We start from the raw sequence: 18,102 nt of genomic DNA, 5'->3' as shown, positions 1-18,102 counted from the left end.
CGGCCCAAGGCGAACGGTGCTGACTCCTCTGCTCCCTCATGGACGGCAGCCGCCCCTCCAGCACCCAGGCGGCCAGCAGCGAGCTCGACTGTAGTCCCTCACGGTCGGCAGCGAGTCCCTCACGGTCGACTGCCGCCACACATAATACAACAAAACATCAAGTAAAATCCAGGCCTGGCCTCTCTTGATCTCCACTGTCGTCGCTCCTCCTTTTATGCTTAGGCTCCTCCGTGAAAGATACTCCTCGTGCCGTTCTCTCACGGCCCTCGGCCTCGCCCTGCTCGCCACACAGTTTTATGATGTTTACATTGTAAGGCTATTAAAATAATCATTATTGATGTAAAACATCATATACTTGTACATCATATTACATCTTAATTTTACCTTTTATTGAAAATTTGCATATTTTCATTTTGCAGAAGGCAGCATTTATTAATTGATACATGAACAAATGAGGAGATAAGCGCTATAACCAAACATCACCACACTAATAATAGTTAATTAATAATTAATTGAGTAATAGTGTACTCAAGCTCACTTTCTGCATTTTAAACAGCTGTTTCATGTGTCTGAATGAGAGTGGTAAAGTGCTCCATAACCTTACACTCAGAACAGCGTTCAAACTGCATTCATTATAGTTTTTTTTAACTGTTTGTGTCATTACCTGGTTTTCATAATCTAGAGCTAAAATGACAAACAGCGTGTGCAAATAAACCGTCCTTACTATCCTTACCCTGTTTCATCCTCCCTCTATCTCTCATATAAATGCAAGAGCTGTTGACTACCACAGATGGTCCGGGAGGTGTGCTCAGCTTAAGAACAGAGAAAAATACCACAGAGACAGGAGCACAACAGATGATGTGCCTGTTTTTAATCAAACAAGAACACAGAATCTAAGAGTTTACACAACTCAGTTGAGGAATTCATTTTTGACAGATTCAATTTTAAATTTACACAAGCATTCTCAAATGAGAAGTGATAAAATATAGGGCATCTTCTATTGTGTTTGATCAAGTCACAACGAAAATTTACACAAGTTATCTGGTTGAAGAATCAAGACGTTCTGATGGGCTTTCACAGAAGCAACTAAACATGGAAATGCGACAAAAATGAGACCTTAATATGCATTTGAAATGATAAATGTGACTGAAAGCTGGCCAACAAATACTTACCTTTCACTTAAACTGATATAAATAATGTCACTCTTTCAACATTGAACAGGCTTACGTAATACACTAGACCAGCCAAATGAAAAGCAGACCATTGTATTTAAAAAAAAAAGCCTCAGGTGCAAACTGTACAAATCAGTCAACTGAGGATAAAACCAAGAAAATCTTTGTAATTGGAATAAGCGTATTCTAAACACATGGTCGAGGACCCATTGGAGGGCAAGTCTGGTGCCAGCAGAAGCGGTAATTCCATCTCTAATAGCGTATACTAAAGTTGCTGCCGTTAAAAAGCTTGCAGCTGGATTTTGGGAGCGGGCCGGCAGTCCGCCGTGATGCGAGCCACCGCCTGTCCCGGACCCCTGCCCCACGGCGCCCCCCTGATGCCCTTAACTGAGTTTCCGGTCCTCGGTTGCCTTGAATCAGCTGAATCATGGATGCCTGATCCTTTAAATATAGCATGAAATTAAAACGGTCCCTGGTCTCTTTTTGTATTAGTTGCTTATATAGTGATCCAATCCCAAGTGGACAGCCAAGATGCAATGTTTCTATCTGGCGTTAACATCATCTGTGACCATTTGAATTCAGATTTAATTGAGATCTTATTTCATCAGACCCAACATCACTTTCTCAGATACCCAGCTTACGAGCAAATGGGAAAAGAATCGAATGAAAAGACAGCTGTGATTTTTTCGTAAACCATTTCTTTTGGTACAATGCAGCAAAGTTGAATCCCATTACTTAGTGCACCTTCTCACAATGTTCAGATCACAAAACGTTTCCACCTGTATTTAGCACTGACCACTTGTGATCAGATCACAAAAACGGAATTTAACAGATAAAAAAATAAAAAAATAATGAATTGCTGCACATTATTGCAATGAATAAATGTCTCTTTCCTAATTGAACATGCCCTTTAACTTTGAAATATGCCAGATTATTGAAGTAAAATGGTATTCACAGATTACATGTTGATCTTACATAGTGACAGGATGAAAGGGAAAATTAATATTTCTTTTTCATTTTTATAGAGGAGTTGAAAAAAAAGTCTTGGTACTTACAGGGAAGTAGAGAAGTACAGATCCTGAAAGTATCGCTTCAATAAGAATAAGACCAGATGCTTTGATCCTCTGAAAAATAAGGTTGACAGAAGTAATAGGAGAGAACGAATAAACTATGACATTTTGAAAAGCAGCATTTGCCCTTCAGGCCATTAAACCTGCCCAAGCTGAAATCAAGCTCTAGTTTTTCTTTGGCTCATGTATCTCTAGCAGAATAAAAGTAGAATAGAGTACAAAGCCTTTCCAGATGAGATAACGGGCTGTAAATGTACTTACCTTGTTGCGACGAAAATGGTAGACAACCACCATGCTGATGAAGTCCAGGAACATACAGAACCCCTGAATGGAGATCATGGCAAGACGGAGGGCAGTGTCCTCCTGAGCCAGACACGGTGTGTCATCCCTGCAGAACTGACAGCCTTCTCGGCAGGGCAAACACCTCCCGGACAATTCCCAGGATTCATCAGAGTATGTTTCCCGGTCTGATTCTAACAACAGGTGGACGACAAGGAACCATATGACAACGATGTGACATTGGCTGCACCCGAAATCTCATACTTCCCTACTATATAGTAGGAGAAAAACAGTGAGTGATAAAATAAGTATGTCCGAACTCACAGTTCTTATAAAAGTGTAGGCAAAAGCACCTGGATGACCTATTACTTCCAGTGAGATTTTGAAGTGTGCATTCGATGGATACTTTACTATCCCATGAATCCACGGGAGAGGATTTACGAATGGCAGTAAAGCGACACAACTGACGTTGGTAGGTCACATGATAATGACAACATGGCAAATGTAAGTCCGGATTACATTCATACTACACACATTCATACTAAATAGAACATACTTTTTTTTAGCAGTCATGAAGTAATTACTTATTCAAAATAAGTACCTGCTCTAGACTGTATGTGATTTCTTATGTTATGTTAACTAATGTTACGTTAAATTGATATATCAAGGTTGTCTAAGATAGTTTAGGAGAAATAAAGTGTGACATACAGTAATAAGAGTTTTAGATTTTGCCTTTAATCCTCTTCGTCCTGTGTGAGAAATAAGGCCGCAGTAGTAAGTATCAAGAGTACAGAGCTATAAAATTAATGTGTACACCACAGCTCAGATACTTTTGTCTGTTTTAGTGAGAGTTAAAATCGTAATGAAACGGAAGTAGTGACAGATCTTTTATAATTTATTGTGAGTGAAAAAAAATCTGGAAAAAACGTAGGACAGGGATTTCATTTCATTGGTTTTGGTTTTGTCTGGATTGAGCCCGGTCTGAATACGAGCTTGCAGCTGATTTTAAGAAAGAAGCGAGTTTAAGCGGACTAAATGATTGAAGGAGTCCGGCATACGTCGCCACAGAAGTCTGTCGTTTTCACCAGAAGTTCGAGTTATGACATTTTTATTACATATTACCAGGTCAAAAAAAACCCCACAAAACCTTATGGATGCATAAGATTAATAACATGCATTTAAAAACAGATGAGAATTTTCATTTCATGCCAACTTCATATTGACTTTTGATTGCAGACTTCGGTATCTTGGCAAATCTGAGCACATTTTGAGACAGTTTCCATCTACCTATTTCTTCGGGGTCTTTCCTCTGAATTTGGTAGATGTGAGAGAATTAGGAGACTTCCTGCAAAAGTGTCCATAGTTGCTGTTTAGGAGAAACTATCAAGATATTTCAAATCTTGGACTTATTGGTCCATATAAGTATTCAAAAATGGAAGCAGACCTCTGCTGAAGTTAATGTGGGGTTCTTCAGCTGAAGAACACTATTGCTGACCTGCACTAGCTTCTACTTGGGTGGAGGAACCTTTTTAATCTGGCTCTATACGAAGTGATTTCTCCCAAGGGAGTGAAGTCAAGTTGAAGCAGGCATAAAAGCACAATAATAATCTAATAATGCAGAGCACACACACAGTAACAGAGAACAGATAACAGGCTATAACTGCAGAGGTCAATTTGCAAGCCCCTGTAAGACAAGACAACACAACAAAATTCACTAACCTCAGATTGGATGATTTTCAAAGCGTCCAAGGCTTTTTGAATTATGAACAAGACTTGGTTTATCAAATATGAAATAAGGCGAATGTGTGTATCTGCCACGTGTTTGGACAGAACTGCAGCTTTTTGTAATCAGTCCACATTGGCCTGTATGTAAATTAGCCAATACTGTATCCATGCTGATGTTAATTTATTTAAAAGTAGTGGGGACTCATTTAAATGGCGCTATTTTTGCATAAGTTAATATGTGAGTGCACGTGAGAGGAATATTGCTCTTAACAACTAGGGCGCACATGAAATAAAAATAAACTTGTCTTTGGAGTTGTCGTGCCTAGTTTGAGATCATGAATATCTGGTGGAAGGAAGTAGCTCCATGTTTGTGTATCTGTTTCTGTCTGAAAGAAAAATTCAGTGCAGGCAAGTTCGTTTCAAACTATCTCTGACCAATTACTTTATTTCTATTCATTTTACACTCACATTTATTGTTGACAGACAATTAAACTGATGAAATTATCTCTTTGATTTACAGATGAACCCAAGCCATATCTACAGTTCATATCTAACTGTTCAGACTATTTTCTGTTTAAAATAAATCTTATCATAATTATCATTAAGTATGATTAATGATCAAAATACTATAAGAGATTACAGTATGGATGGTAAAGAGATTCCTACAGTTCAGCTTAAAAAACAAGTAATATAGTAAATCTAAAGTCCCGCCAGTTCAGGTTTGTACTTACTTGAGAAGCCATTGAGCACCACTCGGCTTGGGTGGTAGAAACCTCTCTTGCATTGGCACTTGTACTTGTCCAGCACAAATCCATGGCCCACAATTGGTTCACACTGGAAAAGAAAGAGTTTAGTTTTAGAACTGGACTTCATTATTAAAAGTACAGAAGACACAATTCATGTAAATATTTAAACTTGGATCTTAAGATAGAAGCTTTAAGTCCAAGTTCCAGTACCACTTTCTTCATTTAAAGCGCTGAAATCTTAACTGACACTAGAAATGATATACTGTATATTTGTTCAATACAGTCACAGCATGAGCAAGGAACTTCCTGAGGAAAACAGCTCTGCTAATAAACCATCTGTGCCAGTGGTGTCACAGTCATTTATCAGATTTTCAGATATGAAAATGTCAGTTTTATGAGTTATGACAGTCGATATATTTGCAGCATTTTTTTTTTACTCACATTCTGGCAACTTTACAGTAAAGCCAACATGGGCATGTAAACTGACGGGCTCACAGCAGCTTGCTCCTTAAAGGCCCTTTGAAATGAATCCCAAGCTTGAAATAAAAACGGTTTACATATAGAACGATACATATTGTACAAGAAAGTTGTGCTAAAGATGTGCATTTCACACTGTGCCATTTTACGCCTGTTTCAAATGTAAAGGAGACTTTGCCAACTAAAACTTTTTAGTCTACTGTATTCAAGAAAGTTTTACTGTGAACTAGAAAAAAGTCACACCAAGTTCACAAGGATCTATAAATAACCCAGAAGCACCATGAAGCCCAGACGAAACATAATGAAGTGAGGATCTCAGGTCTCAGATAAATGTTTCTGCTAAATTAGTCACTGTTTTGTCACCTTTATTTCAGCATGAAGGATTCAATGTAAACAAGTGTTACTGGAGGTAATTACCTCCTTTTTAGATTTGTACACTTTAGCTTTGGTTTAAAAATCTTTGGGAAGAAAATGGTGCATCAAGTGCTATATTCTATGTTCTATGCTATATTAAATTTAAAAAAAATGATATATTGCTTTATCATAATAACACTATCAAATGCCAAGATGTCCCCCCTCCCACCCTATTCACCCTAGTCTCATCCTCAGACCTCAGGCCCCGTTGGCTAAACGACTGATACATAAGACACACATAATGGTGTCTTATGCAGACAACACTTATGTAAACAACACTTTGGTAGTTTTGAAGTCGTCATCTGATTGGTTGAATTCTACAGGAGAACGGTCCGCCTGTAAACAAAGTCGTTGCGATGCCAAATCCCCTTATGGAAGGAGAAAGTCGTTGTGTTTACAACTGTGACAATGAGCGGTTATAGGGATCAAATAAACGTTACATTTTCAAAAGTATGTGAAGTTTACAGCACCATTGTTGCGTCACTGTTAAAGTAAACTAAACGTCTGGCTACGCAAGACAAGATTCACACAAACTTTAATGCCTGAGGGCAAAACTTTAAAGAGGGTTAAATGTTGATTTATACACACCTGTGGTTTTATAGCTTCCTCTATTCCACGCAACAGAACAAGATTTTCAATACATCAGTTGTTCCTCTCTGAGCATACTCTATATGAATATGATTTAATAATCCAAGCCTTGCTGCTTTCCAGTGCAGATAAATGTGTGCGACCTGACACATTTGAAAACATGACTACATGCTTGGAAATCTTCAGGAGTGAGAAGTGTCATGATTCAGTAAAGTTAGAAGATCATTTTGTCACTGAAGACCCTGCCGACATAACACCTGCATTAGGATATATTTGGATTTGTGTGTGTATGTGTGACAGTGCACCTTCAGTTCACTTCATCCAGCATTGCTGTGACGAGTTTCAGTGTTTCTCAGCTACCTATTAACTGCTTCCCATGACATTTCAGCTTTTTTCTTAACATTTGTAAACATAGCATTGGCAATTCCCAACCTTTTTTGACTCCAAGACCCCCCCCCCCCATCCCCCTAAATGTATGACATTTTTAAGAGCTGCATGTTCTCACTCTTTTTAACCAATTAATTTACATGACATTTCCACACTGTAAAAACTTAGAAAAAAAATTAAGTTCATTGGAATAATTTTTTTTTAGTTAATACAATGAAGGAGATTGGTTTAATAAATAAAAAATCAAAATATTGTGCTATCTAAACCATATTTATTATCTAAGTTGATTTGACAAAATATAAAAAGTTGTGATAAATAATGAAAATATTATTTTAGGGTGCAGTTGTTGATTATTTACTGGATAAGGTTTAAGTATAATGAGGTTTAAGAATATTTTTACTCACTTTTACGTACTAATCTATACCCGATAAAATAGCTTAGTTTTTTTTTTGTTGCTCATGTTAATGTTTGTTTTGTCTTGTTTGAAATCATTTTAAGTCATTCCTTGCCAGCCTCATGGTGAGAACCACTAGTCTAACATACTTTGGTTGCAGGATTTTGATTTCTGCATAAATTGGTGATAAAATATGATTTAGCAGGACATTTTACCAGAAAATATAAGGCCATCTGTAGCTCAACAGAAGTTGTGTGATGCAAAAGGACATCGATCCAAAGCTTGAGAGTGAATCAACACCACAATGGTCTTATCAGAAGAAAATACGCCTTCTGGAGTAGCTCGACCTTAACCTTAGACACTTTGCAATGAAATATTCTCAACAGACATCCCCAGAATACTTCTTTACAGTTTTATAAAGAGGAACTGTGCAAAATTTATCAGTTTTGATGAATCAGCACTTATGTCCAGGGGTTCAGCCAACTTAATTTGCAATTGCTATTGTATTGAATTACACAGGGCATCCATGCAGAGCTTCCTGAATTATTCAAGGGCCAACTGGTCATTGCATAATCCATCTTCATCTTAGAAACACGAATACAAAGTTAAAGCATTGTTCATTTCTACCAGTCACAATTTATACATAGTAAACAATAAATCTAGATTAAATCTGACTTGAGCAAAACTAAATGAAACAGAACAGTTGAATGCGACATGAAATCTTAAAAATCAAGCACTTATGGCACATGATGCTGAAAAGACAGAAAAATTCATCAGTTGTTTAAGAGACCAGAATAGAGCATGCTTCTTTGATCTTAAATTTATATGATACGTTGTAATTTTTATATTTCATGGGACAAATGTTTTATGAAGTTACTGTGACTTTAAAAATACAGTGTTTTAATGCTTTAAACCGTAGTTTGCCAAGCTACAATCTTCAAATAACTCAAAGTAGATCAACTACTGATACTATTCTTTTGATAAATTGCCAACACTTTAAAATAAGGTCCCATTAGTTAATGTTCATGTAAACTAATGTTATGTAGTTAACTAATGTTTTCAAACGGAACCTTGTTGTAAAGTACCGATAAATTATCTATACTACGTATTCACTAATAGAAACACATCAGAGCAACTTAAACAAAATACATATTTAAAGTAATTATAAAAAAAACAAAATAATATAATCTATAATTTAAACAGAGTAATTTTTTCAGGCACATGCTAAATTCATATTTCATCATACTATAACCCAACAGAAATGCACCTTTCATTCTGATGCACAAAAATGTCAAGAAGCAGGTAAACATTTTTCTGCCAATGAAATGGAAACAATTTTACTGTTAAAACCGCTTAAATATTGGGTTATTTATCACCAAAACTTGTCAGAGCACTTGGAAAAATTATCAGTGAGCTACATGTACTTTTTCTGGCACGCTTAGGTGTTGTATTAATAAGCATTCAATTGAGTCAGTATGTACGGTCACTGTATTGAAATCAACCAATTGGATATTGGTTTAATGAACTCCCTTTGTGTCCCACAGATAAACGGGCATTTTTTGACCATAAATAGGTGAACTTTCCCTTTAAAGTCTTCAATTTTCACTAATGAGGCATGAGAATACGCTCACTGATTATACTCAGAAACAATAGCTTTCTGCTGACAGCCAATGAGATCCACAGTATAGCACAGCATTACCATTACAACTAATGTATAGCGGAAGAAAAAGCAAAGAAGTAAAAAAAGAAAACTAGAAAGGAAAATGCTGCCTGCATGTGACAAACCTCTGATTATATGGTGAGGCCTTGGACATTTTCTGTCTCGAGTCTCCAGAGCTTTATTCTCTAGCTGTAACAGAGAGACTGATAGAGTCTAACATCCACTCAAAACATTACACAGGTCAATCCACCTCAGGAAAGTCATTGTGGGACATTTAGTGCATATGATTCGAGGATGCGCTCCTTCGAATCTCAAGCCCCGAGCTGATGTTGCTCAACTTGAATGACAGGACAGATTTTAAGAGGCATAGTCCTGCTGTCTTAGGAAGACATGAGGCTATAAATAGATTCTCCACAAACACACACACACACACACACATTCTGCTTTTCGCCTCTTTCTCAGATGGCAGCACACAAGTATTTCTTCTCTCTCATAAACACAGGAAACCCTTCCAAATATCATTTTGCTTCAGTTGCTGTGGTTGGGAGCAAGTGTTGTGCTTGTAAAGCCTGCTGTGCATTTCCTTGCTGCTTTTCCTCCGGTTTTCCCATGAGTGGGACCACGCAGACATGGAGCATGGTCAATAATTTAGTAACCCCACCGAAATCCATTATACTGCATTTATAATGGATCACATCTTACTGGGAAATTCTCCTCTACACAAGACAACAATTGGGCCTTGCAAACCCAGTCCAGTCCACACAATATTCCATCATATAATTGACCGACCGATGTATCCTAAAGTAGGGAACAGTTTGGTATCCCAATACCTTTCTAAACACAGTTTTGCTGAGCAAACAGGAACAAATCACAGGGTACTTAAAAATGCTCTTTTATGTATGACATAACATTATAAGCATGGCAGAAGATGCTGATAAGACAGCGAGATGCAAAAAAGCTGGTAAAGAGACCAGTTTAGCACATGTTTACATAAGATAATAATTAAAAATCGAACGGATCGAGAACACGAGCTATTATTTGATGTAACTGTTACATGATAAGGTTGAATTATTTAGATTTCATGTTTCAATAAACACTATTTTGTACAATCACTTTTAAGATTTTTTTTGTTAGTAATAGGTAGGGACAGCTCTGTACCACTTTTTATGTTCGATACTGATTTCAATACCGCGATCTTGTGTATCTGTCAATACCAATCTGATACCAGTACTTTTTCTTTATCAGTTTAGAATATTTATACCTCACTAACTACACATTACTTCATAATAAATAAAGAATAATATTAAATCGAACAATAATTTTTCTAAGAAAAAAGAAGTAAATTTAAGTAGCCATCTTATAGCTACAGATATTAAAATCTTATTGTCATATGTATGTCCTGTGTTTCCCCCGTTCTTTGTGTATTTGGTTCAGTCCTTTTTCTAGTTTCCCGCTCCTCGTTAGTGTTTAGTTTATTCACCTGTTAATCTTCATTATCAGTTCATTTGCCCCAGCTGTCTTGTTTCACTTATCTGTTCCTTCTGTATTTAAGCCCTGTGTTTCAGTCTGTTCTTTGTTGGTTGTTGTTACTTATACCTGGTTGTTCCGTTCCTGTCCTTTTGATCCTGTTAGTGTGCATCTAGTTAAGTGAAGACTGCTGTATTTTGATCCTGCTTCCCGCGCCTGTTTCAGCCAGCCCGTGACAGAACGACCGACCTGAACAACTATATAGATTTTTCAGCAGTCCAGATCCTTCTCCTTTCCCAGGAGGATCAGTCCCTCGAGGCCCACACACAGAGGTATTTGGACTTGGTACCTCTAGTTCATTATGATGACACCAGCCTCTGTGTGTTCTTCCGGGAAGGCGTGCTTTGGTCTCAGCGTTGAGATGGGCCTCGGGGGAACTTCAAGGAATTTGTGGACTGAGTCCTATGGCATAATGGTTCTTGGTTTACCGTTGGGCTCTGTAACAACACTGAAGAGCCTTCACCGCTGGCCCCGTCCAGCCAAGAGCCCTCGCTGCTGGCCCCATCCAGCCCAGAGACTCCTTCACCGCTGGCCCTGTCCAGCCCAGAGCCCTCGCTGCTGGCCCCGTCCAGCCCAGAGACTCCTTCACCGCTGGCCCCATCCAGCCCAGAGCCCCCTTCACCGCTGGCCCCGTCCAGCCCAGAGCCCTCGCTGCTGGCCCCGTCCAGCCCAGAGACTCCTTCACCGCTGGCCCCGTCCAGCCCAGAGCCCTCGCTGCTGGCCCCGTCCAGCCCAGAGACTCCTTCACCGCTGGCCCCGTCCAGCCCAGAGCCTTCACTGCTGGCCCCATCCAACCCAGAGCCTCCTTCGCCGCTGGCCCCGTCCAGCCAAGAGCCCTCGCTGCTGGCCCCGTCCAGCCCAGAGACTCCTTCACCGCTGGCCCCGTCCAGCCCAGAGCCTTCACTGCTGGCCCCGTCCAACCCAGAGCCTCCTTCACCGCTGGCCCCGTCCAGCCCAGAGCCCTCGCTGCTGGCCCCGTCCAGCCCAGAGACTCCTTCACCGCTGGCCCCGTCCAGCCCAGAGCCCTCGCTGCTGGCCCCGTCCAGCCCAGAGACTCCTTCACCGCTGGCCCCGTCCAGCCCAGAGCCCTCGCTGCTGGCCCCGTCCAGCCCAGAGACTCCTTCACCGCTGGCCCCGTCCAGCCCAGAGCCCTCGCTGCTGGCCCCGTCCAGCCCAGAGACTCCTTCACCGCTGGCCCCGTCCAGCCCAGAGCCTTCACTGCTGGCCCCGTCCAACCCAGAGCATCCTTCGCCGCTGGCCCCGTCCAGCCAAGAGCCCTCGCTGCTGGCCCCGTCCAGCCCAGAGACTCCTTCACCGCTGGCCCCGTCCAGCCCAGAGCCTTCACTGCTGGCCCCGTCCAACCCAGAGCCTCCTTCACCGCTGGCCCCGTCCAGCCCAGAGCCCTCGCTGCTGGCCCCGTCCAGCCCAGAGACTCCTTCACCGCTGGCCCCGTCCAGCCCAGAGACTCCTTCACCGCTTGCCCCGTCCAGCCCAGAGCCTTCACTGCTGGCCCCGTCCAGCCCAGAGCCTTCACTGCTGGCCCCGTCCAACCCAGAGCCTCCTTCGCCGCTGGCCCCGTCCAGCCAAGAGCCCTCGCTGCTGGCCCCGTCCAGCCCAGAGACTCCTTCACCGCTGGCCCCGTCCAGCCCAGAGCCTTCACCGCTGGCCCCGTCCAACCCAGAGACTCCTTCACCGCTGGCCCTGTCCAGCCCAGAGACTCCTTCACCGCTGGCCCCGTCCAGCCAAGCGACTCCTTCACCGTTGGTTCCGTCCAGCCCTGAACACTGTCCTGACTCAGTCACTCTCCCTAAGTTTTTTTTTTTGGGGGGGGGGGGGGCTAGCTATAGGTCTTCACCGCCACGGCCGCCCGAAGGGTCTTCACCGCCACGGTCGCCCGAAGAGCCTGCTCCGCCCTGCTCCCCCCTGGCCGCCTGCACGTCCGGCTCCGCCCTGGAGGCTTCCTGCTCCAGATCGGCCACGCCCTCGTCAGCCTCTAGGGCGCCCACCCCATAGATGTTATACGGCGCGAGGTCGCGCCTTGCTGGGGTCTCCTGTTATATGTATGTCCTATGTTTCCCCCGTTCTTTGTGTATTTGGTTCAGTCCTGTTTCCCGCTCCTCGTTAGTGTTTAGTTTATTCACCTGTTAACCTTCATTATCAGTTCATTTGCCCCAGCTGTGTCTTGTTTCACTTATCTGTTCCCTCTGTATTAAAGCCCTGTGTTTCAGTCTGTTCTTTGTCAGTCGTTGTTACTTATACCTGGTTGTTCTGTTCCTGTTCTTTTGATCCTGTTAGTGTGCATCTAGTTAAATAAAGACTGCTGTATTTTGATCCTGCTTCCCGCGCCTGTTTCAGCCAGCCTGTGACACTTATATCACATATAAATATTGAAGAGTGTCAAAGTTCTTAAAACCTCATGAAGAACAATACATTCGTGATAGTATTACATGAATATATGAAGAGTTCAGATGCAAAAGCCTCTAAGTGCCATTTGAAATTTTCTTCTAGAATGATAATTTTGATCAAGCTTGTATATTTAAGTTAAGTAATTTCACTTAAATGGCAATGAAGATTACCTATTAATTGTCATTTAAGTGAAATTACTGAACTTAGATATACAAGCTTGATAAAAAATTATCATTCTAGAAGAAAATTTCAAATGGCACTTAGAGGCTTTTGCATCTGAACTCTTCATATGCACTATAAAAAGCGTTTCTTTTGGAATGTTTGCCACAGATTTGAAGCTGTAGTTTGAAACTGTAATATTTTTACAGTTTATGAATTACAAAAAAAACATTTAGTCACAAAACTAGCACCTATGAATAACATTAATGTATGTTAAATTGGCCACCCAAATTTCTTACCCATTATCGTTTCTAATAAACCATATTATTTATTATTGAAATCGGTTTAATTTTATTATAAAATGAAATCAATCAATTGAGATTGAAGATCAGCATTTTCCAAAACTTAAATACCTTTCTCTGACCATTTGTTGAAAAATAAAGATTTTTTTTAAATCTATTTATTGTAGCATGCTGTATGCTACAGTATAAAAGTTTTATGTGTGATAGTTACACAAAAAACTTAATTAATGCAAAAATACAAAGCAGGACATATCTCAAAACAATTAGAGGGATAGTTCACTTAAAAATTGAAAATCTGTCAAACTTTACTCTCATCTTCATGTTGTTCCAAACCTATATGAGTTTCTTTCTTCTATTGAACACAGAAGAAGATATTTTGAAGGATGTCGGTAACCAAACAGTTGATGAACCCCATTGACTTCCATAGTACTCTGGACTGAGAAAGAGCCTACTGCTTCTGAACACTAAGTGTTTTGTATATGTAAGGTTTAAATGGCACATGTTTCAAAGAAACGGAAGGATTTTGTTACATTTGTGTTGAAAATGAGACTATGTCATATTACATATTATGTAGCAATAAGTAACAAGCAGATAAACCCCCCTCCAAAAAATATATTTGTTGTTTTTCACACCACTTCATGTTCGGCACTTGTGCAATGACATAATGCATAAACCCACGCAGTGATGTGATGTAGAGTACAAGTGCAACTTCCAGAAACATCCAGTCAGCCGGCCCAGACTCTCACTGGCACCCAGGCCGAACAGCTCGGATAGTGTAATTAGCTCTCGCAGAGCAACTTCCAACACAGATTACTATAGACTCCAGTCAAGGATGTGATAAATCCCACATTTATCTTTCGCAGTGAAAAAAAAGAACAATGAAAACAATCCCATTTGAGCAAACAGAAATATCATTACACTCTGTCCAGTTAATTGGAAAGGGGAATTGAAGCCGGAAAGTCTTACATCAGGGACAATATGAAATTAAAAAGCTTTAAGCATGCAGGTGTGTTCACACACAGTAGAGAAAAACAATGTTAAATGCAAACATTGCATCCAACAAAACGCTCACATATATTATACAATGTTTTGTATGCTCACACAACACATTCACATTTTTTTATCTGTGATTTCATGCACACATAAATACCAAATTACTTTCATTTCTGCACCAAAATTTGATCTAGAATATATCGATATGATTTGTGTTGACCATTTTGCATGTTTGTGAATTATTGGTTTAATGAATAATAATGATGATATTAATAATACATTCCAGTTTTGTATACTTCTTTACTTCTGACTAATGCAAATCTGGGTCCTGAGCCAAACATATTCTCCCAGTTTCACAGACAAGGCTTAAGCTAGTCCCAGACAATAATGCATTATTGAGCTGTTTTCACTGAAAGCAACTTGCACGAAGATATCTTAAAATATGTCAGTGCTATTGTTTTGTCTGGAGATAATGTTTTTCTTCTAAGGCACATTCATAAAAGCTATTAAATGTCTTAATTGAACTTGAATGGACTCATCCAGGCTTAATCTAAGCCCTGTCTGTGAAACCGGGCCATGAGTGTTTTCGTGATGCTTATATTCTCATCTGATCCTGTTAGTGATGAGATTGCACACTCACCTCCATAGTTGTTAAGTTACAGCGGTGAGTTCCTGCAAACCAGCCACTGCTGGAGCACTGGTCAATGTCAACATCCTGTAGATTAACATCTACACGTACAACTCCTCTACAGAGATGGAGAGGGAGAGGGAGAGGGAGAGGGAGAGGGAGAGGGAGAGGGAGAGGGAGAGGGAGAGGGAGAGGGAGAGGGAGAGGGAGAGGGAGGGAGAGAGGGAGAGGGAGAGGGAGGGAGAGAGGGAGAGGGAGAGGGAGAGGGAGAGGGAGAGGGAGAGGGAGGGAGAGAGGGAGAGGGAGAGGGAGGGAGAGAGGGAGAGGGAGAGGGAGAGAGAGAGAGAGAGAGGGGGAGGGAGAGAGACACTTTACGTTAAATTACTTTTAGGTCGCAGTGCCGTTTTCATGACACTGAAGAGCAACAACAACAACAAATGTTGAAGATTTAAGTAGGAAATGAGAATCTCTAAAATTATTGATTATATTTTGGGACAAAGGTCCTGATTTTCACTTGTGTTCAAAGTAATTAAATCAACAGTTTTTCAATAACGGAAGATAAATGGTTTGGGGTAAAAGGCGCTCCTGATGTTGGACCTTAAGACACAATAATTAACATGATAATAAATAGCTGGCTGACTTTCCATTTGTTGACATTAGATTCAAACGGTAAATATCATATATTAAGTTGGGTGTCCACCTTAGAGATTATCAAGATATTTATAATGAAACCATCATATTTAAAAAATATGAAATTTATAATATGTGATCAAATATAATTTATTGTTACTACTATAAATCTATATAAAATTATTATGGGAACTCCTTCAATGTTTTCAGAATCTATACTCTTTACAATTGTTTTGTTTCTGTATTTTTAAAATATATTTTTATATTAACATTTTAATAACAGTATATTTATTGAAAAAAAAAAGATTTTATTTATCAAAATAAAGAGAAAATAATACAAACTTTGCTAAAGTGATTGTTTTGAACAAGTATTAACTAAGGCATTATTTAAAACATTATTTTAGCTAAAGTATTTGTTTCAATAATGTGTGCTTTTTGCCTGATGCTGATGAGCCTTTTACACCGTGCATCGGGTGAAAGGCCCAACTTGCCACTTCATACATTTATACGATTTTTAAACAAACAAACCACTTTTATGCTTATTTTCACACAAAATTTGTTGCTCCATAAATGTTCAATACAAACATTTATTTTCTTTCTGCAATCATACAATATGGAAGTATATTGAGATAGCAAATTTTATCTGTGTGACTTTAGCCCCATTGTTCAATTTATTATTATTATTTATTATATATTTATAATTAACTGTGAAAACTGCTGTGTGGAGACATTTAAATTTTACCCATAAAATAAATAAAAATCATACAGATCTTGTAATATGTCATGTCACTCTTCCAAAGTATTTATTCAACAACTTAATAAATCAAAGAAAAACAATGTAAAAAATGTCTCCCTGTTCTTTCTTTCTGGGATTGCAAAGTATTGTAGTTATAGAATGACCCACACGTGAAGCATGTGCTCTAGAACAGACTGTATGAAATCATTCCTCCAAGTAAAACTAATACAATTCCTTTAAAAGAATTCAGAATGGACAGCTTGTTAGATACAAAAGAAACCTTGATGCATCCAATAGTTTCTGCAGTTTTATTTTTCATTGGTGAAAAATACTCATCTCATGAGTTGGATGCAACTTTGCAAGGGCATTTCAGTTGTTCTTCCCGAGAGACTGAGATGAGAAATCATTAGACAGAACCCGACACTCAAGACTGGAAAAAGAAAAAATGTTTTTTCACCTCTGCATGGAAACATTGAATCTGATTTGCAAATGCTGCTGGTTGTATGATGTAAGTCACTTTCTAACTAGAAGGGGAAGGCAGCTCTCCGGTCAATTATGTGAAAATAAGAGTTGTTGCCTTTTACTCCAGATAGAAGTCCATTAGAGGGGCTTCTCTTTCACCGTTCCATAAGGCATGCTATATGAGACCTGTGGACCATGCGGTTTCAATGTTCTCTCACAATCTTTACTACTTTTTCGGTCTCACAAAGATAATGGTATCTGTTATTAAGGCACACTGTAACATAAAACTAACATACTATGTCCCTGTTGATGCTAATGAAGAACCACATCAGTCTCCACCATCTAATTCAACTAACTCTGAAATCAATGCATTGCTAAAAATGAACCTCTCCTTTCCATTCCCTGCCTGACAACAGCATGAGGGATTAGACCTAAAGAGACAGTAGGAAACATTTCTGTTGCCTGAACAGTATCGTGTAGTGCTAGCAACACCAAAGTGGATTTGATTCCCAGGGAATGCATAAACTGGTAAAACCTATGCTTTCTGGATAAAAGAATCTACCAAACGCATGAATTTCATACATTAATGAAAACATTTACCTGTCTTCTGTAACTTATTAAAGAAGGGAATAAATGTATTGACTGAAAAGGTTTAGCATCCACAATCCTTGACTTGATTAAAATGTTAAATTATATACATATTATATTATAATGAACAAAGTTGTGTACAATATTACAATAGTTCTAGCTTGAGTTAGGATGCAGATGTAAATTTATGTTCATTAAAGGTGCAACATGTACGATTTTTGTATTAAAATATCCAAAAACCACTTGCACAGTGTTATTTTGTTGGCCACAAAAGTAACCATGGCAACAGATGTGGACAACTGCGTAATGTCTAGTGGCACGCTGTTGTTGTTTCGTTCAAACATTATGGACCATGGCAAGCAGACTTTGGGAAAAAGGAGAAATAAAACGAGGATCAATATCGGCATGACGGTGTGATAAGAGCTTCACAACAAACTTCGACTTGACGTGCTTTATTGGAAAGGTGAGCAAATGTACATAAAACGAATCAATGTTATATAGTTCAACATGATGAAATGTTAGAATATGATGTATATTATTCTAATGTTGATCTAGCTTACTGCTAGTCTCATACAGCCAACAAACAAACACAAAGAATAACATTATAACTTTCAACACACTCAAATGCAGTTTAGTGTGATAGTGTAGACCAAGTGAAACAGCGCTGCGTTTTACCTCACAATTTTAATTCGTCAAATAAACTGACCTGTGCGAGTAGTAATTCAGCACTTGCGGATAGTTCGGTGGAATGAAATGTCC

General features: G+C 39.5%; 1 protein-coding gene across 1 annotated transcript in view; it reads right to left on the bottom strand.

Annotated features, from left to right (window-relative positions):
* Nucleotides 1-18,102, bottom strand: part of gpr158b (G protein-coupled receptor 158b) — a 44,788-nt gene that overhangs the window by 20,767 nt on the left and 5,919 nt on the right. Inside the window, exons 2-5 of the mRNA XM_077215168.1 lie at nucleotides 14,940-15,045; nucleotides 4,978-5,080; nucleotides 2,504-2,715; nucleotides 2,228-2,296 (exon numbers count right to left, since the gene is read on the bottom strand). Coding sequence (XP_077071283.1) covers nucleotides 2,228-2,296; nucleotides 2,504-2,715; nucleotides 4,978-5,080; nucleotides 14,940-15,045 — 490 coding nt within the window. The remainder of the gene's footprint in view (nucleotides 1-2,227; nucleotides 2,297-2,503; nucleotides 2,716-4,977; nucleotides 5,081-14,939; nucleotides 15,046-18,102) is intronic.

Source organism: Siphateles boraxobius, unplaced genomic scaffold (genome assembly GCF_051911475.1).
Source record: "Siphateles boraxobius isolate OS27281-9 unplaced genomic scaffold, OSU_SipBor_1 1, whole genome shotgun sequence".
NCBI classification, from domain to species: domain Eukaryota; kingdom Metazoa; phylum Chordata; class Actinopteri; order Cypriniformes; family Leuciscidae; genus Siphateles; species Siphateles boraxobius.
This window is presented reverse-complemented; position numbering and strand designations above follow the sequence as displayed.